This window comes from Leucoraja erinacea, chromosome 9, assembly GCF_028641065.1.
Source record: "Leucoraja erinacea ecotype New England chromosome 9, Leri_hhj_1, whole genome shotgun sequence".
In the NCBI taxonomy this organism is placed as follows: Eukaryota; Metazoa; Chordata; class Chondrichthyes; order Rajiformes; family Rajidae; genus Leucoraja; species Leucoraja erinaceus.
Window position 1 is genome coordinate 12,455,792 of NC_073385.1, and position 26,999 is coordinate 12,482,790.

At 50.7% G+C, this 26,999-nt stretch overlaps 1 protein-coding gene across 2 annotated transcripts; it reads left to right on the forward strand.

The window, feature by feature from the left end:
* The first annotated feature begins 403 nt into the window (after positions 1–403).
* LOC129700009 (lysosomal cobalamin transporter ABCD4-like) lies at positions 404–26,056 on the forward strand. 2 transcript variants are annotated; one of them, XM_055640140.1, is made up of 14 exons: positions 404–872; positions 2,792–2,842; positions 4,564–4,658; positions 5,393–5,514; positions 7,863–7,954; positions 8,999–9,091; positions 11,860–12,098; positions 13,959–14,050; positions 18,223–18,259; positions 18,339–18,388; positions 19,860–19,912; positions 22,118–22,194; positions 23,686–23,801; positions 25,350–26,056. In XM_055640140.1, the coding sequence occupies exons 1-14, from the start codon at positions 817–819 to the stop codon at positions 25,419–25,421; spliced, it is 1,245 nt and encodes a 414-aa protein (XP_055496115.1). In that variant the 5' UTR covers positions 404–816; the 3' UTR covers positions 25,422–26,056. The 2 variants fall into 2 exon arrangements, with proteins under 2 accessions (XP_055496115.1, XP_055496116.1); XM_055640141.1 differs by lacking the exon at positions 23,686–23,801.
* The last annotated feature ends 943 nt before the right edge of the window (positions 26,057–26,999 follow it).

Below are 26,999 nucleotides of genomic sequence, written 5' to 3' on the forward strand. Positions count from 1 at the left end.
ATAAAATATTTCCCCCTTCACCTTAAACCTGTGCCCTCTGATCCTCCATTATACCTGTCCAAGTGTTTCTTAAACGCTGTCATCGTACCTGCCCCAACCCACACTATTTGCCACCTCGATGCCCACTTTGAGCTAAGCTTCATGCCACAAATGCCTTGGCACAGTTCCGCTCCTGCCTCAGTCCCACTCCCAGAAATGAAACCCCATCCCATCTCTTGTGTAACTTCTCACTCCAACTCACAGGCAGCATTAATCCATTCTCTAACAAAAAAATCATCCATCTACTAACACACACCGACTCCCATTGGGCACCTGACTACGGGTGCTGTCTGTGTGGAGTTTGCACGTTCTCCCCGTGACCACATGGGTTTTCCACATTCCCAAGGCGTACAGGTTTTTTCACACCGTACCCTTCCGTATCTCTGTGTCTCCCTCTCCCCCGACTCTCAGTCTGAAGAAGGGTCTCGACCCGAAACGTCACCCATTCCTTCCATCCAGAGATGCTGCCCGTCCCAGCTGAGTTACTCCAGCATTTTGCGTCTATCTTCTGCAGCTCCAGTTCCTTCCTACACATCTGTAGGTTAATTGGCTTTGGTAAAAACTGTAAAACTGTCCCTAGTGTGTTTAAGATAGTGCTAATGTACGGGGATCGCTGGTGCGCCTGTTTCCGAGCTGTGTCTCTAAAGTGGCCTTAGCCTAGTTTGCCTGGTGGCTTTGTGCTGGTGAAGTGCCTTGTGTCTCTACAGTACGGGCTGGCTGGGCCCCGTCACCATCTTCATATACTTCATCATCGGCTCCGTGGTCAACAAGGCTCTGATGGGACCCATTATCCCAACCCTCGTACAACAGGAGAAGCTGGAGGGAGACTTCCGGTGAGAAGTACTTGAATTCTCACTATCATCAGTTCTCGCAGCAGAATAAGGCCATTCGGCCCATCAAGTCTACTCCGCCGTTCAATCATGGCCGATCTATCTCTCCCTCTCAACCCCATTTTTCTGCCTTCTCCCCATAACCCCTGACACCCGTACTAATCAAGAATCTCTCACAGGTAACGTTTCGGGTCGAAACCCTCCCTCAGACTGGGAAAGGGACTCAGAAAGGGTCCGAGGTTGGGTTTCGACCCAAAAGTCGCCTATTTCCATCGCTCCATTGATGCTGCCTCACCTTCTGAGTTTCTCCAGCATTTTTGCCCACCTTCGATTTTCCAGCATCTGCAGTTCCTTCTTAAACAAGAAACTATCTCAGGTTTCTTTGCCTTAAAAATATCCACTGACTTGGCCTCCACAGCCTACTGTGGAAATGAATTCCACAGGTTCACCACCCTCTGACTAAAGAGTTGGGATTGAGGGTGTTAAAGGTCTAAGTGATTAAACGACAACCGCACTGATCAAGTATCTGCCAATCTCCGCCTTAAAAATACCCATTAACTTGGGCTCCACAGCCGTCTGGAAATAAATTTGCCACCTCATTCCTCCTCATCTCTAATTTCTTTGGTCAGAGGGAGGCCAAGTCAGTGGGTATGTTTAAGGCAGAGATAGATAGATACTTGTGCGGGTGTCAGGGGTTACGGGGAGAAGGCAGGAGAATGGGGTTAGGAGGGAGAGATAAATCAGCCACGATTGAATGGCGGAGTAGATGTGATGGGCCGAATGGCCTAATTCTGCTCCTATCACTTGTGAACTTTAAATCGCTGCATGCTGGGTGACGGGGCTGCCATTTTGTATGGGGGGGTGGGGGGGGGGGGGGGGGGGGGGGGAGGGGATGGAGGGATTAGAATGAGTGGAGGAAGGAACTGCAGATGCTAGTTTACACTGAAGATTGACAAGTAATGCTGAAGTAACTCAGTGCGACAGGCAGCATCTCTGGAGAGAAGGAAAGGAAAGAAGAGGAATAGAAATGGGCCCCCCTGACTCTGTCTGAGGAAGGGTCTCGTCACCTATTCCTTTTCTCCAGAAAATCATTGGTCGACACAGTGGCAAAGCGGTGGAGCTACTGCCTTACAGCGCTAGAGACCCGGGTTCGGTTCTGACTACGGGTTCTGTCTGTACGGAGTTTGCACGTTCTCCCCGTGACCTGCGTGAGTTTTCGCCGAGATCTTCGGTTTCCTCCCCCACACTCCAAAGACGTACAGGATTGTAGGCTAATTGGCTTGTCGTAAATGTAAAAATTATCCCGTGTGTGTGTGTGTGTGTGTGTGTGTGTGTGTGTGTGTGTGTGTGTGTGTGTGTGTGTGGTGTGTGTGTGTGTGTGTGTGTGTGTGTGTGTGTGTGTGTGTGTGTGTGTGTGTGTGTGTGTGTGTGTGTGTGTGTGTGTGTGTGTTGTGTGTGTGTGTGTGTGTGTGTGTGTGTGTGTGTGTGTGTGTGTGTGTGTGTGTGTGTGTGTGTGTGTGTGTGTGTGTGTGTGTGTGTGTGTGTGTGTGTGTGTGTGTGTGTGTGTGTGGTGGGCCGAAGGGCCTGTTTCCATGCTGTATCTCCAAACTAAACTTAAACTAAATAAAAAGTGTGGATTCTCTTATGTAGGAAGGAACTGCAGAGGCTGGTTTAAACTGAAGAGAGACACAAAATGCTGGAGTAACTCAGCGGTACAGGCAGCATCTCTGGAGAGAAGGAATGGGTGACGTTTCGGGTCCTGCTGAGTTACTCCAACATTTGTGTGTCTGTATCTTCGTGTGGATCTTCACTGGGTGCGTTAAGCTGTGGCGGGGGGGGGGGGGGGGTGGGGGAGAGGATGGAGTGCATGCCTGTATTCGTGAGGAGAATTCTAACCCTCTTCTTGCCCCTCTCTGCCGCAGATTCAAGCACATGCAGGTCCGTGTCAACGCTGAGTCAGCAGCTTTCTACCGGTACGGCCACAGTGCACCCCACGGCTGGACAATCGGTCAACCACACCGGCTGTCCATCACATGGCCCGGAATCCCAGCGCATTCCTCTTGTTAACTTTGAGGGCTGAAGTGTAAACGGGAGGAAGTCCACTAGGGGGCGGCACAGTATCACAGCAGGTGGAGCTGCTGCCTCACAGTGCTGTCTGTAGTGACTACAGGTGCTGTCTGTACGGAGTTTGCACGTTGTCCCCGAGCCCGCGGGGTTTTCTCCGAGATCTTCGGTTTCCTCCCACACTCCAAACACGTACGGGTTTGTAGGTTAATTGGCTTGGGTTTGTATACTGTGTATAAGTGTTAATTTTCCCTAGTGTGTGTGTGTGTGTGTGCAGGATAGCATCAATGTCCAGAGGTCGGTGGGCCGAAGGGCCTGTTTCTACACTGTATCTCGAAACTAAAACGGTGCAGCAGGTTTAGTTTAGCATGGAAACAGGCCGTCAGCCCACCGAGTCCATGCTGAACACTGATCACCTGTTCACAGTAGCCATAGAGCCAAACAGAATGGAAACAGGCCCTTCGGCCCACCGGGTCCGTGCCTACCAGCGATCCCCGCACATTAACACCATCCACTAGGGACAATCTTTCCATTTACCAAGCCAATTAACGTACATACTTGTACGTCTTTGGAGTGTGGGAGGGAACCGAAGATCTCGGAGAAAACCCACGCAGGTCACGGGGAGAGCGTACAAACTCCGTACAGACAGCGCCCGTAGTCAGGATCGAACCCGGGTCCCTGGCGCTGCATTCGCTGTAAGGCAGCAACTCTACCGCTGCGCCACCGTGCCAGTGTGTAGGGAGTGGATGTGAAAGTGGGATAAAATAGAACTGAGAGAACTTCAGTTTAAGAAGCATTTACGCAGGAACATGGATAGGACAGGTTTGGAAGAATATGGGCCCAATGCAGGCAAGTGGGACTAGTGTCGATGGGACATGTTGGTTGGTGTGGGCAAGTTGGGTTTGAAGGGCCTGTTTCCCTTCTGTTTGGCTATATGGCTACTGTGATCGGTGTTCGGCATGGACCCGGTGGGCTGAAGGGCCTGTTTCCGTGCTGTATCTCTAAACTCTCTCCAAGTCAGTATGTAGAATGTAGCCAGAATGGCTGACGGATCTATGGGGGGACCTCATTGAAACATACAGAATAGTGAAAGGCCTGGACAGAGGGGATGTGGGGAGGATGTTTCTACTAGTGGGAGAGTCTAGGACTAGAGGTCATAGCCTCAGAATTAAAGGATGTTCTTTCAGGAAGGAGATGAGGACAACATTTCTTCAGTCAGAGGGTGGTGAATCTGTGGAATTTTTTGCCACAGAAGGCTGTGGAGGTCAAGTCAGTGGATATTTTTAAGGCAGAAATAGATAGATTTTTGATTAGTACGGGTGTCAGAGGTTATGGGGAGAAGGCAGGAGAATGGGGTTAAGAGGGAGAGATAGATCAGCCATGATTGAATGGCGGAGTAGACTTGATGGGCCGAATGGCCTAATTCTACTCCTATCCCTTATGACCTGAGCCACCATGCTGTCTGGGTTCAGTCAAGGGGTGAGAGTAGACGGGTGTTTAGTAGTGGGGAGGTGGGGAGTACAAGGTGACGCGGAGCGCCGGATGTCAGGGTTGGACGTGGATGTCCGCACTCTCGGCTGGGTGGGAGCGGACCCTTCAGCCCGGTCTGAACCGCACCGTCTCCTTGCAGAGCAGGACGGGTGGAGCAGATGCGAACAGACCGGATACTCCAGGAGCTGCTTCGTACACAGGGGAGGCTGGTGACCAGGGAACTGCGGCTCTACAGTGAGTAGAGGCTGTACCTGACAAACCTAACACTGTATACTGAGCCCTACACCGGCCAAGATCTGATCCACTATTATTGATTGCTTTTTACGTGTGTGTGTGCGTCTTTATATGTGTGCGTGTCTGTATATGTGTGTACATGTGTGTGTGTGTGTGTATCTTTACATGTGTGCATGTCTATGTGTGTGCATGTCTATGTGTGTGCATGTCTGTATGTGTGCATGTCTATATGTGTGTATATGTACATGTGCATGTCTGTATATGTGTGTACATGTGTGTGTTTGTATATGTGTGTGTGTGTGTGACTTTACATGTGTGCATGTCTATATGTGTGCATGTCTGTATATGTGTATATGTATGTGTGCATGTCTGTATATGTGTGTATATGTATGTGTGCATACATGTGTATACATATATGTGTGTGTGTGTATATATATGTGTGTATATATATGTATATGTATGCATACATGTGCATGTACAAATATGTGTGTATATTTATATATGTGTGTAAATGTGTTTATATGTATATGTATGTGTGTATGTTACTTTCCCTCGTTTATTATATTGTTTGCAGTGTACTATGTTTCTACATTCTGTTGTGCTGCTGCAAGTAAGAATTTCATTGTTCTATCTGGGGCAGAGGACGATAAAACACTCTTGAAGCTCTTGACCTCGTGTCTCCCCACCTCACCTCTATGTAACCCTTGGTCTGTGACTCTTCCTTCCTTCCTCAGTCGGAGTGAACATCTTCAACTACCTGGGCAGCATCGTCAGCTACTTGGCCATAGCCATCCCCATCTTTGCGGGCCGCTACGATGGTCTTGCCCCGGCTGACCTGATTGAGCTCGTCAGCAAGGTACGGCCTTGGTCCCTGTCACTCGGCGTCGGTCTGAAGCCAAAGCGTAGAGTGGATGTGGAGAAGATGTTTCCACTAGTGGGAGAGTCTAGGACCAGAGGTCACAGCCTCAGAATACAAGGATGTTCCTTTAGGAAGGAGATGAGGAGAATTTCTTTAGTCAGAGGGTGGTGAATCTGTGGAGTTCATTGCCAAGGGCAGTGTGGAGGCCAAGTCAATGGATGTTTTTAAGGCGGAGATTCGTTGATTCTGTCGGGGGTTACGGGGAGAAGGCAGGGGAATGGGGTTGAGAGGGAGAGATAGAATATTTATCATGGCGAGGTAGACTTGATGGGCCGAATGGCCTAATTCTGCTCTTATCACTTGTGCACACTTAAGAACAACGTTGCTTGATCAACGTGCAGCTTCCTTTCCCCTATCCTAGACCAACACAACACACACGTTGTAATGAAAATGTCGTCAACCGTTTTGCTGGACACTTGTGCTCGGTCCGCCAAGGCCTGCTGGATCTCTCGGTTGCTGAAGATTTCAACTCCCCTTCCCATTCCCATACTGACCTTTCCGTCCCGGGCCTCCTCCATTGCAGGGTGAGGAACAGCACCTCATATTTAGTTTGGGCAGCTGACAGCCCAGCGGTAGTCTGAAGAAGGGTCTCAACCCGAAACCACACCCGTTCATTCATTCAAAGATGCTGCCTGTCCCGCTGAGTTACTCCAGCAATTTGTGTCTATCTTCGGTGTGAACCAGCACCTGCAGTTCCTTCAACTTTAGGTAACTTTTACAAACACTCCTCATCCTTGTAAATCCTCTCTGCACTGGAGAGAGCTGCCGGGGATCACAGCCTTCTCCTAAAGCCGTACAGCCGGGAAACAGGCCCTTCGGCCCAACCTGCCCACGCCGACCAACATGTCCCATCTACACTAGTCCCACCTGCCTACACTTAACCTGTCCTATCCACGTACCCGTCTAACTGTTTCTTAAACATTGTGACAGTACCTGCCTCAACTACCTCCTCCAGCAGCTCATTCCATACACCCAGCACCCTTTGTGTAAAATAAAAGGCACCCGCCAGGTTCCCATTAAATCTTCCCCCCCCCCCCCCCCCCCCCCTCCAACCTTATGTCCTCAATTAAACCTATATCCTCGATTCCCCTGCTCCAAAGGGCCAAATGGGTGAGTGTTCGACACTCCATGGCTGGAGTTCGCATTTCCAGAGTGTGCCACTGGGTGGTGCTGCAGGACGTGAATAGAAACACCAGGAAAGACACAAACTGCTGGAGTAGTTTGCTCAGCGGGTCAGGCAGCATCTCTGGAGGACATTGGGCACCAATGTTATAGGAAATCAGCTTCGGTCACCATGTTATAGGAAAGATGCCGCCAAGCTGTAAATGGTGCGGAGAAGATTTACGAGGATGTTGCCAGGACTCGAGGGCCTGAGCTATAGGGGCAGGCTGAGCAGGCTGGGACTCTATTCCTTGGAGCGCAGGAGGATGAGGGCTGATATTATAGAGGCGTACAAAATCATGAGCGGAATAGATAAGGTAGATGCACAGAGTCGCCTGGCCAGAGTGGGGGACTCGGACTTTAAGGCGAGGGGGGGAAGATTTTATTGGAATCCGAGGGGTAACGTGTATGGAACGAGCTGCCGGATGAGGTAGTTGAGGCTGGGACTATCCCAACATTTAAGAAACATTTAGGTACATGGATAGGACAGGTTTAGAGGGATATGGGCCAAATGCTGGGCAGGTGGGTCTAGTGTAGCTGGGACATGTTGGTCGAGGTAGGTAGGCTGGGCCGAAGGGCCTGTTTCCACGCTGTATCACTCTGTGACTAGCCAGGAACAATATTAGGCAGTTCCTGGGACACGGTAGGGGAAAGGACTGAGAGGCTGTGTGACTCTATAACGCTCTAGGCACCAGCACCCAACCTGCCCAGTCTCAGGTGTGAGCAGGTAGGGCAAAGTGGTCAGCGTTTGCCAGGGGAGCCTTGTCTGTCGCTGTTTAGTTTAGGGATACAGCGCGGAAACAGGCCCTTCGGCCCACCGAGTATGAGCGGACCAGGGATCCCCGCACACTAACACGATCCCACACGCACGAGGGACATTTCACATTTGTACCAAGCCAAATAACCTGCAAACCTGTACGCCTTTAGAGTGCGGAGAAAACCCACGCGGGTCACGGGGAGAACGTACAAACTCCGTACAGACAAGCACTGGTATTACCGTCAGGATCGAGCCCGGGTCTCTGGCGCTGTGAGGCAGCGACTCTACCGCTGCGCCAACGTGCCGTGTCGTGCCCTGTCAGGTGCAGGCAGCCAGTGATTCACTCCTTGTCCTCTCTCCGTCACAGAATGCCTTTGTGTCCATCTACCTCATCAACTGTTTCAGCCGTCTCATCGACCTCTCGACCACTGTCTCTGAGCTTGCTGGCTACACACACAGGTAGGTAAAACCATGCCGGTACATGGGAGATTTATTTTTTTGGAATAGAGTATATTTATTTTGTTTTACCTTCTAAGTCATGTTTATGAGGTCATAAGCAATAGGAGTAGAATTAGGCCATTCGGCCCATCGAGTCTGCTCTGCCATTCAATCTATCTTTCCCTCTCAACCCCATACACCTGCATTCTCCCTGCATTTACTAACCAAGAACGCAGTGTGGAAACAGAAGGTAGACACAAAGTTCTGGAGTAACTCAGCGGTTCAGGCAGCATCTCTGGAGAAAAAGGATGGGTAACGTCTCTGGGTCGGGTCTGCAGAAGGGTCTCGACCTGAAACTTTTCCCATCCCTATTCTCCGGAGATGCTGCGTGACCCGCTGGGTTACTCCAGCACTTTGTGTCCACCTTCGGTATAAACCAGCATCTGCAGTTTCTTCCTGCAGAGCGTGGAAACAGGCCCTTCGGCCCACCGAGTGTGTTCCCCCTCCCCCGACCAGCGATCCCACGTACACTATGCAATCCCACTGTTGCATCCTACACACTGTGGGGAGGGGGCGAGATGGCGGGGTAGAGAGGGAGAAGGGTGGGTGAGAGAGATGGGTGAGGGGGAGGGACGGGGGAGAGGGGGTGAGGGCGAGAGAGGGGGGGCAAGGGGTGGGGGGAGGGCTGGGGGGGGGGGGGGTGAGCGAGGGTGGGGGGGGGGGGGGGGTGAGAGGTGATGGAGGGGGGAGTGGACTGCGCAGGGGAGGAGGGTGAGGGCAGAGAGGGAGGGGTTTTGAAGGCAGGCAGGGAGAGGGGGAATTAGAGCAGGCGGGGGTAGATGGAGAGGGAGTGAGAGTGCGTGCGGGAGATGGGGTGTGGGAGGAAAGACAGGAGTGTGGGACAGTGAGCCCAGTGCTGAACTACAAAGTTGCCAGTGCAAAATAAACCTCGCCTCCAGCCCTCGCTTCCCCCGGTCTCCCCTCCGTTCTCCAAGGGTCTAGGATTGTCGGACCCGCCGATTCTCACTCGCCCTCTCCTTCCCTCCTCCGCTCCGTCACGGACAGAATCGGGGAACTGCAGGAGGCGATCGGCCGTCTCTCCGCATCACGCGGCAGGCGCGGAGCCTCCACGCTCGAAGACCTGCCCCCGTCGCATGAGTAAGTCTTAATTAGTTGGTGGACACAAAATGCTGGAGTAACTCAGCGGGTGAAGCAGCATCTCTGGAGAGAAGGAATGGGCGACGTTTCGGGTCGAGACCCTTCTTCAGACTCTGCTTAATTAGTCGGGCTCAGTTTCGTTTATTGCCACGTGTGCTGAGGTACAGTGAAAGGTTTTTGTTGCATGCTAACCAGTCAGTGGAAAGACAATACATGATTACAATCGAGCCGCCCACAGTGTACAGACACGTGATGAAGGGCATAAGATTTAGCGGCAGGTAAACTCCGATTAAAGATAGTCTGAGGGTCTTCAATGAGGCAGACAGTATACATTAACTGATGCGGTCCCCAATTTACCTGCCAGTACATCCTTAAGATGTGGGAAGAAACTGGAGCATCTTTATAGTCAAAGGGAGAATGCACAAACTCCACACTGACGGGACCACGGGTCAGTTCACAAGTTGTAGGAGTAGAATTAGGCCATTCGGCCCATCGGGTTTATTCCGCCATTCAATCATGGCTGGTCTCTGCCCCTAATCCCATTCTCCTGCCTTCTCCCCATAACCCTTGTAATGAGTGGAGTCATACACACATCAAAATACAACACATATTTATTAAAGTCCACTTACAGCATTGGTCTGCAGAATGTTACAGTACCTAACGGCTACTCAGACTGAATTATGTAAGCATAGAAACATAGAAATTAGGTGCAGGAGTAGGCCATTCGGCCCTTCGAGCCTGCACCGCCATTCAATATGATCATGGCTGATCATCCAACTCAGTATCCCGTACCTGCCTTCTCTCCATACCCCCTGATCCCCTTAGCCAGAAGGGCCACATCTAACTCCCTCTTAAATATAGCCAATGAACTGGCCTCAACTACCCTCTGTGGCAGAGAGTTCCAGAGATTCACCACTCTGTGTGTGAAAAAAGTTCTTCTCATCTCGGTTTTAAAGGATTTCCCCCTTATCCTTAAGCTGTGACCCCTTGTCCTGGACTTCCCTAACATCGGGAACAATCTTCCTCCATCTAGCCTGTCCAACCCCTTAAGAATTTTGTAAGTTTCTATAAGATCCCCTCTCAATCTCCTAAATTCTAGAGAGTATAAACCAAGCTCTTGGTAATATATAGATCGCATATTAGAAGGAGCAACTACTAACAAGCATTACAATTGATTAGTAGGAAATAACCAATCTACAATCCTTGACCTTCGTTCTAATCAAGAACTTGTCTATCTCTGCCTTAACAATATCCACTGACTTGGCCTCCACAGCCCTGTGTGGCAGTGAGTTCCACACATTAACTACCCTCTGACTAAAGCAGTTCCTTTCTAAAAGAGCGCCTTTTTAATTCTGAGGCTGTGACCACTGGCCCTAGACTCTCCCACAAGTGGAAACATCCTCTCCACATCCACTCTATCTAGGCCTTTCATGATTCTGTAAGTTTCAATGGGGTTCCCCCCCTCAACCTTCTAAACTCCAGCGAGTAGAGGCCCAGTGCTGTTAAGCACTCAAACAGGATCGGCAGCTGCAAGGAAGCAGGACTTTGGATGGAAAACACACAAAGGGGGACCCTGCGTTGAGGGGGGGGGGGGGGGTGGAGGGGGGGGGAGAACGAAGGCGGACCTGATGCGTGGGGTACTTTGTATCTTTGTCACCGCTCCTTACGTGGCGACTGTTCGCATACCTTGGGTATACACGTATACAATATCACTGTGATTGTCACATGTGATAATAAAGCATTTGTTCATGCATTCATTCAAGTGCTGGAGTAGCTCCTCATATCAAGCAGCATCTCTGGTGAACTTTGAGTCCTGATCTGAAACAACTTTTTTTTTTCATGAACCCAGTTTCCTCAGATCCTTGTGTCTCCCTCCAGGATTATGGAGGGATATGGATCACGTGCAGACACTGGAGATTGGTTTAATCTGGCATCATGTCCATCACGGACATTGTGGGCCAAAGGGCCTGTTCCCGTGCTGTACTGTTTTCTATGTCCACCTGATGCATAGGAATCAGAATAAATGAATGAATAAGTTTATTGGCCAAGTATGTTCACATACAAGGAATTTGCCTTGGTGCTCTGCTCGCAAGTAACAACACGACATACAGTAAACAATTAAGAATGACACTTAAAACATTAAACATTAATAATGAAACATAGTTTAAACATGTGAATGAAATGCCAGAGCAAAAGGAGGCTACAGATTTTTAGTTATTGAGTAGAGCTACTACCCTTGGAAAAAAGCTGTTTTTATGTCCGGCTGTGGCGGCTTTGACAGTCCGGAGTTGCCTTCCAGAGGGAAATGATTCAAAGAGTTTGTGGCCAGGGTGAGAGGGGTCAGTGATGATCTTCCCCGCTCGCTTCCTGGCCCTTGCAGTGCACAGTTCAAAAGGAATAGATCGGGTAGATGCACAGAGTCTCTTGCCCAGAGGAGGGGAATCATAAGGTGCAGAGCACATTGGCTTAAGGTGGGGGGGGGAGGAGCTTTAATAGGAATCTGAGGGGCAGCTTTTCCACACAAAGGGCGGTGGGTGTATGGAACGAGCTGCCAGAGGAGGTAGTTGAGGCAGGTACTATCGCAACGTTTAAGAAACATTTAGATAGGTACCTACATGGATAGGACAGGTTTGGAGGGATATGGGCCAAACGCGGGCAGGTGGGACGAGTGTAGATGGGACATGTTGCTCGGTGCGGGCAAGTTGGGCCACAGGGCCTGTTTCCACGCTGTGAGACTCTATGGTAAAGCTCACATCTATCTTCTCCAGGAGCGGCTTGGATTCGGAGGAGGAGGAGGAGGGAGAGATGGATGGGCAGGGGCAGTCTGACCACACTGCCTTCATCCTGGAGCGGGTTTCCTTCACCGCCCCCTGGTCTGAGGAGCTGTTGGTGAAGAACCTGACCCTGAAGATCACGTCGGGACAAAGCCTCCTGATCATCGGCAACACGGGCACCGGGAAGACCACTCTGCTCCGGGTCCTGAACGGATTAAGGGAGATTACCCAGGGTAAGAATTATTCGTAGAAACGAGGAACTGCGGATGCTAGTTTACTAAACAGTGGTAGAGTGGCTGCCGCAGAGACCCGGGTTCGATCCTGACCACGGGTCCTGTCTGTACGGAGTTTGTACGTTCTCCCCGTGACCTGTGTGGGTTTTCTCCAGATTCCTCCCACATGCCAGATACGTACAAGCATGGCTTCTGTACATTGCCCCGAGTGTGTAGAAACTGGGACCACATAGAACCAGTGTGAACAGATGATCGTTGGCCCATGCTGCATGTCTAAAACTAAGACACTAAAAGCTAAAACACAAAGAGCTGGAGTTACTCAGTGGGCCAGGCTGCATCTTTGGATGACATGGATAGATAACGTTTTGTGTCGGGACCCTTCTTCAGACTGATTGTCTGGGGTGGGGGGGTAGAAAAAAAGCTGGAAGTTCGTATGTTCTAGGAGCAGGATTAGGCCATTCGGCCCATGAATTCTACTCCGCCATTCAATCATGGCTGTTCTATCTCTCCATCCTAACCCAATTCTCCTGCCTTGTCCCCATAACCCCTGACACCCGTACTAATCAGAAGAGAGAAGGGTCAGGACCAAGTACCTGTAGTATTGCATGCAGTTTTGGTCTCCAAATCTGAGGAAGGACATTATTGCCATAGAGGGAGTGCAGAGAAGGTTCACCAGACTGATTCCTGGGATGTCAGGACTGTCTTATGAAGAAAGACTGGATAGACTTGGTTTATACTCTCTAGAATTTAGGAGATTGAGAGGGGATCTTATAGAAACTTACAAAATTCTTAAGGGGTTGGACAGGCTAGATGCAGGAAGATTGTTCCCGATGTTGGGGAAGTCCAGGACAAGGGGTCACAGCTTAAGGATAAGGGGGAAATCCTTTAAAACCGAGATGAGGAGAACTTTTTTTCACACAGAGAGTGGTGAATCTCTGGAACTCTCTGCCACAGAGGGTAGTTGAGGCCAGTTCATTGGCTATATTTAAGAGGGAGTTAGATGTGGCCCTGTGGCCAAGGGGATCAGAGGGTATGGAGAGAAGGCAGGTACGGGATACTGAGTTGGATGATCAGCCATGATCATATTAAATGGCGGTGCAGGCTCGAAGGGCTGAATGGCCTACTCCTGCACCTAATTTCTATGTTTCTAAGTGTGGCAGGTAATGGGTGAACACAGGCTGGGGGGGGGGGGGGGGGGAAAGGGGGGGGGGGGGGAAGGGGGGGGGGGGGGGCGAGATGGGGGGGTGGGGGGGAGGGTTGTTTGGCTGGACAAAGGCCAGAGATGAAAAAGAAACAGAAGGTCTGAGACTAAGGGACTGAAGGAAGTGTATGAAGGAAACCGTCTGAAGAAGGGTCTCGACCCGAAACATCACCTATTCCTTCTCTCCAGAGATGCCGCCTGACCCGCTGAGTTACTCCAGCATTTTGTATCTATCCCTGATCTGCTGCTTCCCTGGGTGCAGTGAAGCCTCCGCGCGTCTGAGCGATAGAGCTGCTGACTTACAGCGCTTGCAGCGCCAGAGACCCGGGTTTGATCCCGTCTACTGGTGCTGTCTGTACGGAGTTTGCACGTTCTCCCCGTGACCTGCGTGGATTTTCTCCGAGATCTTCGCTTTCCTGCCACACTCCAAAGACGTACAGGTTTGTAGATTAATTGGCTTTGTATAAATGTAAATTGTCCCTAGTGGGTGTAGGATAGTGTTAGTGTGCGGGGGCCGCTGGTCGGTGCGGACCCGGTGGGCTGAAGGGCCTGTTTCTGCGTTGTATCTCTAAACTAAACCAAGCTAAAGCTGTTGGTGGGGGTTGTGCCTGGGGTGTAACCTTGTGCTCCTGATCCCCCCCCCTTCTCCTTGCTTGCAGGCTCTCTCCGCATGGCCACCTGCTTTGGGCCTCGAGGGATTCTCTTCCTCCCACAGAAGCCCTACTTCACTGACGGGACCCTCAGGGAACAGGTAAAGGTGGGGGCACCTGCCGGGAACCCATCCTGGAACGGCCCAAGGGGGACCCAGAGGGAGTGTTGGAGAGATTTGTTTCGGGATGGGAGCGGCGCGGTGGCGCAGCGACAGAGTCCCAGGATCCTGACTGCGGGTGCTGTCTGTACGGAGTTTGCACGTTCTCCCTGGGTGCTCCGGATTCCTCCCACACTCCAAAGATATACATGTCTAGGTTAATTATATAATTGTAAATTGTCCTACAATCAATCTCAATAAGGCGTTATTAGCCAAGTATGTTTTGCAACATACGAGGAATTTCATTTGCCAAGTCAGTCATACAAATAAAAAGCAACGGAACACACAAAACACATTTTAATATAAACATCCACCACAGCGACTCCTCCACATTCCTCACTGTGATGGAAGGTGAAAAAAAAGTTCAATCTCTTCCCTACTTAGCTCTCCCGCGGTCGGGGGCCTCGAGCCCTCCGTTGACGGGACGATCTTGACACCCGTAGCCGGCGGCGTTTGGGCCCCCCGCGTCGAGGTGATCTGCTCCTGCATCGGGGGGGGGGGGGGGATGTCAGCTCCCCCGCGCCGGACGATCGAACCCCGTGTCGGGGCTGGTCGAACCTTCCGCGACGTTGGAGCTCCCGACATCCACGACCTCTCCCGAGACTGCGATCTCCCGATATAAAGTCCGCAGGCCGCGGTTGTAGCGATCCCAGGTAAGGGATCGACTCCGATGCAAGTCCACGCCCCCCGGTGGGGCCCAAGGTCAGTCCATGGAGGCCTCCAGCTCCATCGATGGTAGGCCGCAGAGCGACCAGAGAATGCGGTCCGAAAATTAATCGCATCTCCGGCAAGGTAACAAACTGAAAAAAAGGTTTCCCCCAACCCCTCCCCTTCCCCCATAAAACAAACCGGAGAACATTTACATAAATTTTTAACACACACTAAAAAAAATTTTAAAAGACGAAAAAACACATAGACTGTTGGCGGGGCTGCCAATCTTGCGGCGCCCCCTGGTGGTGAAATACTGGGCGTAAGATAGTGTTAGCGTGCGGGAATCGCCGGTCGGTGCATACTTGGTGGGCCGAAGGGCCTGTTTCCACGCTGTATCTCTAAACTAAACTAAACGTAAGATACACCATGGAAACTGGACCCAATCTACACTAATTCTACGCCATCCCCATTTCCCCATCCGCTCCATACACACTAAGGGGGCAATTGACAGAGGGCCGATTAACCTACAAACCCACACGTCTTTGGGGGTGAAACCGGAGGAATTCCTTGCGGTGACAGGGAGAACGTGCAAACTCCACACAGGCAGCATCCACAGTGTGGTGTGGGACGATCCAGGGCTGGAGATCTATGGGAGCCCAGTGCAGGCAGTGGCGGGGCTGGGGTCAGCTGTGGTGTCACACTTGCCCCCAAGATAGCAACACTCCTGTTTAAAAATCTGGGCAGGGCTTGGGATGAGCTCGCACTGGGGAGACGGACAAAATAGTGCTGGAGTAACTCAGCGGGTCAGGCAGCATCTCTGGAGAACGTGCATAGGTGACGTTTCAGGCCGGGACCCCTCTTTATTGTCAGGAGAGAGGATGAGAACTTCCTCACAGTGGGCATGCCTGGAGGAGATTTTGCAGTGGAGCAGACGAAATGTGTAGGAAGGAACTGCAGATGCTGGTTTACACCGAGGATAGACACAAAATGCCAGTTCATCATTCCTTCATGCCTCTCCCCTCTCCCATCAGGCAAAAGGTACAGAAGTGTGAAAACGCACACACACCTCCAGATTGAGGGACAGTTTCTTCCCAGCTGTTATCAGGCAACTGAACCATCCTATCACCAACTAGAAAGCAATCCTGAACTACTATCTACCTCATTGGAGAACCTCGATCTATCTTTAATCGGACTTTATTGGACTTCAACTTGCACTAAACGTTATTCCCTTCATCCTGTATCTGCACACGGTGGATAGTTTGATTGTAATCATTTATAGTCTTTCCGCTGACTAGATAGCACGCAACAACAAGCTTTTCCCTAGTTTCACTTGTAGCTAAACACTTTAACTCCCCCCCCCCCCTCCCATTCCCACACTGACCTTTCTGTCCTGGGCCTCCTCCACTGCCAGAGCAAGGCCCAGCACAAATTGGAGGAACAGCACCTCATATTTAGCTTGGGCAGCTGACACCCCAGCGGTATGAACATTGAGTGTAAGAAAGAACTGCAGATGCTGGTTCAAATCGAAAGCAGACGCAAAATGCTGAAGTAATTCAGCGGGTGAGGCAGCATCTCAGAACGGAGACGAGGAAACACTTTTTCTCACAGAGAGTGGTGAGTCTGTGGAATTCTCTGCCTCAGAGGGCGGTGGAGGCCGGTTCTCTGGATGCTTTCAAGAGAGAGCTAGATAGGGATATGGGGAGATGGCAGGAACGGGGTACTGATTGGGGATGATCAGCCATGATCACAATGAATGGCGGTGCTGGCTCAAAGGGTCGAATGGCCTACTCATGCACCTATTGTCCATTGTCTGACTGAAGAAGGGTCTCGACCCGAAACGTCGACCATTCCTTGTCCCCTGAGATGCTGCCTGTCCCGCTGAGTTTCTCCAGCATTTTGTGTCTAACTTCCGTATGAACATTGACTTCTCTCTCGGGAGAGGTGTAATGGGGACTGGACTCCCTCTCTCCCCCTCCCTCTCTCCCCTCTCTCTCTCCCTCTCTCCCTCTCTCCTCTCTCTCCCTCTCTCTCTCTCTCTCTCTCTCTCTCTCTCTCTCTCTCTCTCCCTCTCTCTCCCTCTCTCCCTCTCTCTCTCTCTCCCTCCCTCCCTCTCTCTCTCTCTCCCCATCCCTCCCACACCCCAGTTCTCCAACTAGATCCACTCTCCTCCGAATTAAATATTACAGGTTGTATGCCCTTCAATGAATCATTCTAGATTTACTCGATCATCGTCTGCTTTGATCTGTCGTTTTCACACCTCCATATCCCTCCCTCCCCGAGACTCTCAGTCTGAAGAAGGGTGTCGACCCAAAACGCCACCCATTCCTTCTCTCCAGAGAAGCTTGCTGACCCTCTGTGTTACTCTAGCATTTTGTGCCTATCTACCCTTTTCACTGGTAGTCGGTACAAGTGACAATAAACTAAACTAAACTGGTATAATATACATTTCCCAGTTCTCCCACTAGATTCACTTCAGATAGCCCCTTGCTTTCTCTCTCCATTCCCTTCCCCTTCCCAGTTCTTCCACCAGTCTTACTGCCTCCCCGACTACATTCTATCTTTGTCCAGACCCCTCCCCTGAAATCAGTCTGAAGAAGGGTCTCGACACGAAACATCGCCCATTCCTTCTCTCCAGAGATGCTGCCTGTCCAGCTCAGTTACTCCAGCATCTTGTGTCTACCTTTGATTTAAACCAGCATCTGTAGTTCTTTCTTACACATGGTGTAATATAAAAATGGACACAAAAAGATAGACGCACAGACAGACAGACAGACAGACACACACAAACTACCATTGGGAGTGCAGGATTCTTGACAGTGTACAAGAGATTCAGTACAGACAATGCAATGATATGGGTAATAGGTTTGAGGAAGGGTCTCGACATGAAACATCACCTATTCCTTCACTCCATAGATGCTGCCTCACCTGCTGAGTTTCTCCAGCAATTTTGTCTACCTGGGAATTAGGTCATTAGGTTTTGCTGGCTGTGGACACTGTTGGCTTTACCCTGCACTAAGCATTATTCCCTTGTGTATCTATACACTGTAAATGGACAGATTGTAATCATGTATAGTCTTTCCGCTGACTGCTTAGCACGCTACAAAAGCATTTCACAGTAACTCGGTACACGTGACAATAAAATAAACTGAACTGAACGAAATTAGGCACAAAATGCTGGAGTAACTTAGTAACAGGCATCATCTCTGGAGAGAAGGAACGGGTGATCTTTCGGATCGAGACCCTTCTTCAGACCATACAAATGTTTCCTTGAGATCCCCTACACTCCCAGATTCCATCTTGTCTTCAGTGCAGTTTTGTTTATTGTCCAGGGTACCGAGGTACAGTGAAAAGCTTTAGTTGAGTCGGCCTGCGCCTTGTAAGGAAGTAGAGGCGTGTGTGGACTTTCCTGCTGCTGTGAAGCTGCTTTGTGCATAGTGTTAACTGTCTTGTGTTTCTTTGTACAGGTGATTTACCCTCTGAAGGAAATCTACCCTCTTTCAGGTACCACATTGCACATCGTTCTGTATCGCAGGCGCTGCAGCCTGATGGAGTTGTGACACTGTTGAATTATATCTCCTAGGATCAGCCGATGACAAAAGAATTCTCCACTTCTTGGAGGCCACCGGCTTGGTAAGTTCTTCCCTTGCTCATGAGTTCATAAGAGATATGAGCAGCATTAGGCCATTCGGCCCATCAAGTCTACTCCTCTGTCCAATCATGGCTGATCTATCTCTCCCTCCTAACCCCATTCTCCCCATAGCCCCTGAAACCCGTACGAATCAAGAATCTATCTATTTCTGCCGGGAAAATATCCATTGATGTATTGCTCAATCCTCCCACAGAGTCCAGAGGTCAGCACTTCCATTGTCTCATCAATGTCAGTGCTCCTTGGAACCCCATCTATTAGCAGCCTACTGAAATAAGTAAGGCCATGGTGCTGATCTTCCAACCTACCTCTTTGGAGTCCTTGCACTTTTCTTTTTTTAATTTGCACTTACTCTGCAACTATCTTCCACACTCTGGTATTTTTCTCTTTCCACTACATAGAAACATGTGTATGGCTTGATTCTACTCGAGGGGATGGGTTGATAGGCAGATAGTTGGACCTGCCTCACTTTGCCCTGCCCCCCCACTCTTAGTTTGAGTTTAGTTCAGAGATACAGCACAGAAACAGGCCCTTCGGCCCACCGAGTCCGTGCCGACCAGCGATCCCCGCACACTAACACAACCCGACACACACATATTTATACCAAACCAACTAACCTTCAAACCTGTACGTCTTTGGAGTGTGGGAGGAAACCTGAGCACCCGGAGATTACCCACGCAGGTCACAGGGAGAACATGCAAACTCCGTACAGGCAGCACCCGTAGTCAGGATCGAACCTGGGTCTCTGGCACTGTGAAGCAGCAACTCTACCACTACGGCACCATGCCACCCACTCTTCTAGCTTTCTTTTCCCCCACCCTGCAATCGGTCTGTAGACAGTGGACAATAGGTGCAGGAGTAGGCCATTCGGCCCTTCGAGCCAGCACCACCATTCACTGTGATCATGGCTGATCATCCACAATCAGTACCCCATTCCTGCCTTCTCCGCATACTCCCTGACTCCGCTATCTTTAAGAGCTCTATCTAACTCTCTCTTGAAAGTATCCAGAGAATTGGCCTCCACCGCCCTCTGAGGCAGAGAATTCCACAGACTCACAACTCTGGGTGAAAAAGTTTTTTGTCGTCTCCCTTTTAAATGGCCTAGTCCTCATTCGTAAACTGTGGCCCCTGGTTCTGGACTCCCCCAACATCGGGAACATGTTTCCTGCCTCTAGCGTGTCCAATCCCATAATAATCTTATATGTTTCAATAAGACTCCTTCTCATCCTTCTAAATTCCAGTGTATACAAGCCCAGCCGCTCCATTCTCTCAGCATATGACAGTCCTGCTATCCCAAGTATTAACCTCGTCACCTATCCATGTTCTCCAGTGATGCTGCCTGACCCGCTGAGTTACTCCAGCACTCTGTGTTATTCCTTGGTAAACCAGCATACTTGTTTCTTCCTGTTGCACCACCTGGTCCAACAGTGAATGTGGACACGTCCTGTCTTTCAGGGGCCTCTGCTGAAGAGGACGGGCGGGCTGGATGAGAGAGTCGGTTGGAACTGGTGAGTCACTTTTAATTTTCTGCAAGTGGTGCAGTGGTGGAGTTGCTGCCTGTACGGAATTTGTACGTTCTCCCCGTGACCTGCGTGGGTTTTCTCCGGGATCTCCGGTTTCCTCCCACACTCGATAGACGTACAGGTTTGTAGGTTAACTGGCTTGGTTGTAAATGTAAAAATTGTCCCGAGTGTGTGTGTGTGTAGGATTGTGTCAGTGTGCAGGGATCGCTGGGCAGCACGGGCTGAGGGGCCTGTTTCCGCGCTGTATCTCTAATCTAAAATAAGGCTTCAAGTCAAGAGAATCCCTGAGGAATGAGCTTTGGTTCCGAAGGTCCCAGGATCTGTTGCCATTACGATTCACAGCCCACACAGGAGTCTCTGTGAGTGACCCAGAGTCCGGACAGTGTGGTTCCTCTACAGAAAGGCATGGATAGAATGGATGTGGAGAGGATGTTTCCACCAGTGGGAGAGTCCAGGGGCCAGAGGTCGTACTCTCAGAATTAAAGGACGTTCCTTTAGGAAGGAGATGAAGAAGAATTTCTTTAGTCAGAGGGTGGTGAATCTGTGGAATTCATTGCCAAAGAAAGGCTGTGGTGGCCAAGTCAATGGATATTGTTACATTATATATTGATAGATTCTTGATTAGTACGGGTGTCAGATGTTATGGGGAGAAGGCAGGAGAATGGGCTTAGATAGATCAGACACGATTGAATGGAATTGAATGACCAAAGAGAGATCAGCCATGATTGAATGGCGGAGTAGACTTGATGGGCCGAATGGCCTAATTCTGCTCCTAGAACTTATGAACCTGCTCCCCACCGTGTCCACGTCAGTTAATACGGGAGAGGAACTCGGAGCAGGAGCTGAACATCCTCATCCTCGATCAGCGATTATAGTTTTATTTTAGAGATACAGCGCAGAAACAGGCCCTTCGGCCCACCGAGTCCGTGCTGACCAGCGATCCCCACACATTAACGCTATTCCCGCACGCACCAGGGAACAATTTACAATCACACAGAAGCCCATTAACCTGCAAACCTGAACGTCTTTGGAGCGTGGGAGGAAACTGGAGCACCCGGGGAAAACCCACAAGGTCACGGGCAGAATATACAAACTCCGTGCAGACAGCGCCCCGTAGTTTGGATCGGTCACGGGTCTCTGGCGCTGGAAGGCAGCAACTCTAGCGATGCGCCACCGTGCTGCTCATGTCTGTGGGATCTCTTGCCGACTAGTCGGGCGTGACGGAGGTTTGATCTCATGGGGCAGAGGATTGAGGGAGGATTGGGCTGGCGATGAGGGGAAAAGATTGCAACCCTTGTGTGTTGAAGGAGCTGTGCATCTGATGGGCTTTAGTTTAGTTTAGAGATACAGCGCGGAAACAGGCCATTCGGCCCACTGAGTCCGCACCGACCAGCGATCCCCGCACCCTAACACTACCCTCCACACACAAGGGACAATTTTTACATCTGCACCAATAGACAATAGGTGCAGGAGTAGGCCATTCGGCCCTTCGAGCCAGCACAGCCATTCAATGTGATCATGGCTGATCATCCCCAATCAGTACCCCATCAAGAATCAAGAATCTATCTATCTCTGCCTTAAATATATCCAGTGACTTGGCCTCCACAGCCTTCTGTGGCAAAGAATTCCACCGATTCACCACCCTCTGACTAAAGAAATTCTTCCTCAGAATGCCCTTTAATTCTGTGGCTAGTCCTGGTGGAAACAATAGACCGCCATCAGCCCATCCCCTGCTGATCATCCGCTATCTTTAAGAGACCCTATCTAGCCCTCTCTCTTGAAAGCATCCAGAGAACCTGCCTCCACCGCCCTCGGAGGCAGAGAATTCCACCGACTCACCACTCTCTGTGAGAAAAAGTGTTTCCTCGTCTCCGTTCTAAATGGCTTACCCCTTATTCCTAAACTGTGGCCCCTGGTTCTGGACTCCCCCAACATCGGGAACATGTTTCCTGCCTCTAACACTACTCTCCGTACACGAGGGATCATTTTTACATCTACACCAAGCCAATTAATTTACAAACCTGTACGTGTTTGGAGTAAGGGAGGAAACCGAGGATCTCATTTTTTTTTTTTACTGGTGTTTGTTCTCCCCAGAGAATGGATGGGGAGGATTGGACCCCTTGGGCGGAGGGTGGGGAGGGAGGGAGGAGCTGTTCATCTGATGGGCTCGCCGGTGTTTGTTCCCCCCAGGTACGACGTGCTGTCTCCGGGAGAGATGCAGCAGCTCACCTTCGCCAGGCTCTTCTATCACCAGCCGGAGTTTGCAGGTCCGTGTCCACCCTCCCATTGGTCACGTCCACCACTCCGTTCCGTTTAGTTTATTGTCACGTGCACCGAGGTTCAGTGAAAAGCTTTCCACGCTTGCTAACCCAGTCGGCAGAAGGACAATACATGATTACAATCGAGCTGTTGACAGGGTAGAGATACATGATGAGGGAATAACGTTTAGTGCAAGGTAAACCGAGAGTTGTGAGTCTGTGGAATTCTCTGCCTCAGAGGGCGGTGGAGGCCGGTTCTCTGGACACTATCAAGAGAGAGTTAGATAGGGCTCTTGAAGATGGCGGAGTCAGGGGATATGGGGAGAAGGCAGGAACGGGATACTGATTGTGGATGATCAGCCATGATCACATTGAATGGCAGTGCTGGCTCGAGGGGCCGAATGGCCTACTCCTGCACCTATTGTCTATTGTCTATTGTAAAGCCAGCAAAGTCCGATCAAGGATAGTCCGAGGGTCACCAAAGAGGTAGATGGTAGTTCGGGACTGCTCTCTGGTTGTGGTGGGATGATTCAGTTGCCTGATAACAGCTGGGAAGAAACTGTCTCTGAATCTGGAGGTGTGCGTTTTCACAACTTCAAGCTGGACCATAGAGTCTCCCAGGTAGTTGGTGCACACTGACTTTGTCAGGATGTCTCATCCTGGGCACATTCCAAACCCCACAATCTGCAGACCTTCATTAGTGGCCGTGTGGGCTAGTGGTTTGGGTTGGAAGGGTGCATGGAGCGGAGAACGTTGAGAGCTGAGAGAGTGTAGAGATACAGTGTGGAAAGAGGCCATTTGGCCCATCGAGTCCAGGCCGAACATTAATCGCCCATTCACTAGTTCTATGTCCTACACACTAGGGGTAATTTACAGAGGCTGATAAACCTATAAGCGTACGTGTTTAGAAGGTGGGAGGGATCCGGAGCACACACGCAGTTACGGGGAGAACGTACGTACAGACAGCACCCATGGTCAGGATCGAACCCGGGTCTCTGGCGCTGTGTGGCAGTAACTCTACCGCTGCACCACCGTGCCACCCCAGGCTCTGGGGCCTTATTCTTGTTTTCTGCGGCTGAGAATCAGTGAAGCCGGATCAAGTGGGACTAATGTAGATGGGACATGTTGGTCAGTGTGGGAAAGTGGGGCTGAAGGGCCTGTTTCTACACTCTATGATTATGACTAGTGTAGATGGGACGTGTTGGTCGGCATGGGCAAGTGGGGCTGAAGGGCCTGTTTCTACACTCTATGATTATGACTCTAGTGTAGATGGGACATGTTGGTCGGCATGGGCAAGTGGGGCTGAAGGGCCTGTTTCTACACTCTATGACCATGACTAGTGTAGATGGGACATGTTGGTCAGTATGGGAAAGTGGGGCTGAAGGGCCTGTTTCCAATCTGTGTGACTATGAGACAGGTTCTAGGGAAGGAAGTGACAATACAGTGCTCCTAGACTCTCCCCCCTTTAAACCCGGTCTTCTCCTCCTCCTTGTCCCCCAGTGTTAGACGAAGCCACGAGTGCCCTGACTGAAGAGACGGAAGCGGAGCTGTACCACATCTGTACACATCTGGGGATGACTGTGGTCAGCGTGGGACATCGCAGCAGTTTGGAGAAGGTGGGAGTGAGTGAGGATCCGACCCCAGGGCACTGAGCTCCGGGGGGGGGGGGGGGGGGGAGCGCGGGACTCCGTCTAACGGGGCAGGTGTGAGCTATGTCTCCGCGTCACAATTCAAACTGTCTGTGGCGGCCACGGTGGCGCGGCAGTAGAGTTGCCGCCTTTACAGCACTTGCAGCGCCGGAGACCCGGGTTCGATCCCGACCACGAAGCTTGTACGCTCTCCCCGTGACCACGTGGGTTTTCTGAGAGATCATCGGTTTCCTCCCACACACCAAAGACGTACAGGTATGCAGGTTAATTGGCTTTGGTAAGTTGTAAAATTGTCCCTGTAGGTGAGAGTTAGTGTGTGGAGATCGCTGGTTGGCACGGACTCGGTGGGCGAAAGGGTCTGTTTCCGCGCTGTATCTCTAAGCAAAACTAAACTGTCTCCGCAAGGATGGTTGGGTCAGTGCGGTGAAGCTGAGTGTTCCCAAACAAGGGTGAGCTCGCGTTCCTATTCACTGATAGCAGCTGGGATGCAACGGTCCCTGAAACAAATGTTTAGCTTATTTGGGTTTAGTTTTAGAGATACAGCGCGGAAACAGGCCCTTCGGCCCTCCGAGTCCGCACCGACCCGTGACCCACACACACTAACACTACCCTACACACACTAGGGACAATTTGCATTTACACCAAGCCAATTAACCTACAAACCTGCACGTCTTTGGAGTGTCGAAGGAAACAGAAGATCTCGGAGAAAACCCACGCAAGTCACGGGGAGAACGTACGAACTCCGTACAGACAGCACCTGGAGTCAGGATCAAACCCGGGTCTCTGGCGCTGTAAGACAGCAACCCAACCACCGTGCAGGAATCTGTTGGTTTTGTGGAGGTTAATATACGAATGACAAGATCGTGGTTGAATTCCACGTTATTATGGAATTAAAGTCCACGGTGTCTTGGTGGGGATTTGCACCCAGACCTCTGGAGTGTTAGTTCAGGCCTTCAGATCACCCATCTTGTGACCTGCACCGTGGATGCTGCTCGGCGGTAGAGTTGCTGCCTTCCAGCGCCAGAGACCCCGGTTCGATCCTGACCGCGGGTGCTGCCTGCACAGAGTTTGTACATTCTCCCCGTGACCTGCGTGGGTTTTCTCCGGGTGCTCCGGTTTCCTCCCACATTCCAAAGACGTGCAGGTTTGTAGGTCAATTGGCTTCAGGAAATATCCGGAACTAAACTTGTCCCTGGTGAGTGTGGGATAGCGCTAGTGTGCAGGGATCGCTGTGGGATAGCGCTAGTGTGCAGGGATCGCTGTGGGATAGCGCTAGTGTGCAGGGATCGCTGTGGGATAGCGCTAGTGTGCAGGGATCGCTAGTGTGCAGGGATCGCTGGTGGGCGAGGACTCGGTGGGCCAAAGAGCCTGGGTCTGCGCTGTATCTCTAAAACTAAAATTAAACTAAAGATCGAGAAGCAGCGCTAACAATGTGGGACTGGCGGCTCTTTTGTGCAAGTTGATTATTTTGTGCCTCGTGGGTTAATGCTTACTTTCCTCTCTCCCCTTGGACAGTACCATGACTCAGTGTTGCATCTACTGGGAGACGGGAAATGGGAGCTGAGTGCAGTCCAGCACCACACCTGATCTCCTGCAGGGACAGGCTCCATCCTCATCCCCACTCGTGGAAGCCCAGGATGAAACCTCTGCCCCAGCTATCCCCCCCGACATTGTGATTAACTCTGATTGCTTTCACACCGGTGGCACGGAACAACGGAGAATGGCCCTGGGATCTCAAGCACGTCTTGCTCCGTAGCTCCAAGGACAATATCTTTACAGTCCAAGGCCATCTCGGATCAGCTCCTTCCGAATGTCCACGCAAGGAACTGCAGATGCCGGACTCTTGCGTAGAACAAAAAGCGCTGGAGTAGTAACGCAGCGGGTCAGGCGGCAGCTCTGGAGAAAAGGCACAGGTGACGTTTCGGGTCAGAACTCTTCTCCATTCTGCTGGACACAAAGTGTTGGAATAACTGAGCTGGTCAGGCAGCATCTCTGCAGAACCCGGGAAGGTGATTATTGCGCCAGGACCCTTTGGTTTAGTTTAGTTTAGATATCTAGAACAGAAACGGGCCCTTCGGCCCAACGAGTCCACGCCGACCAATAGACAATAGGTGCAGGAGTAGGCCATTTGGCCCTTCGAGCCAGCACCGCCATTCAATGTGATCATGGCTGATCATCCCCAATCAGTACCCCGTTCCTGCCTTCTCCCCATTTAAGAGCCCTATCTAAGAGCCCTATCTAGAAAGTCTTGATAGTACCGGCCTCCACCGCCCTCTGAAGCAGAGAATTCCACAGACTCACCACACTCTGTGAGAAAAAGTGTTTCCTCGTCTCCGTTCTAAATGGCTTACACCTTATTCTTAAACTGTGGCCCCTAGTTCTGGACTCCCCCAACATCGGGAACATGCATCCTGCCTCTAGCCTGTCCAAACCCTTAACAATCTTATATATTTCAATGAGATATCCTCTCATCCTTCTAAGCTCCACAGAGTGTACAAGCCCAGCCGCTCCATTCTCCCAGCATATGACAGTCCCGCCATCCCGGGAATTAACCTTGTAAACCTACGCTGCACTCCCTCAATAGCAAGAATGTCCTTCCTCAAATTAGGGGACCAAAACTGCACACAATACTCCAGGTGTGGTCTCACTACGGCTCTGTACAACTGCAGAAGAACCTCTTTGCTCCTATACTCGACTCCTCTTGTTAAAAAGGCCAACATACCATTCGCTTTCTTCACTGCCTGCTGTACCTGCATGTTTACTTTCATAGACTGATGAACAAGGATCCCCAGATCCCGTTGTACTTCCCCTTTTCCCAACTTGACGCCATTTAGATAGTAATCTGCCTTCCTGTTTTTGCTACCAAAGTGGATAACCTCGCATTTATCCACATTAAACTGCATCTGCCATGCATCTGCCACTCCCCCAACCTGTCCAAGTCACACTGCATTCTCATAGCATCCTCCTCACAGTTCAACTGCCACCAAGTTTTGTGTCATCTGCAAATTTGCTAATGTTACTTTGAATCCCTTCATCCAAATCATTGATATATATTGTAAATAGCTGCGGTCCCAGCACCGAGCCTTGCGGTACCCCTCTAGTCACTGCCTGCCATTCTGAAAGGGTCCCCTTAATCCCCACTCTTTGTTTCCTGTCTGCCAACCA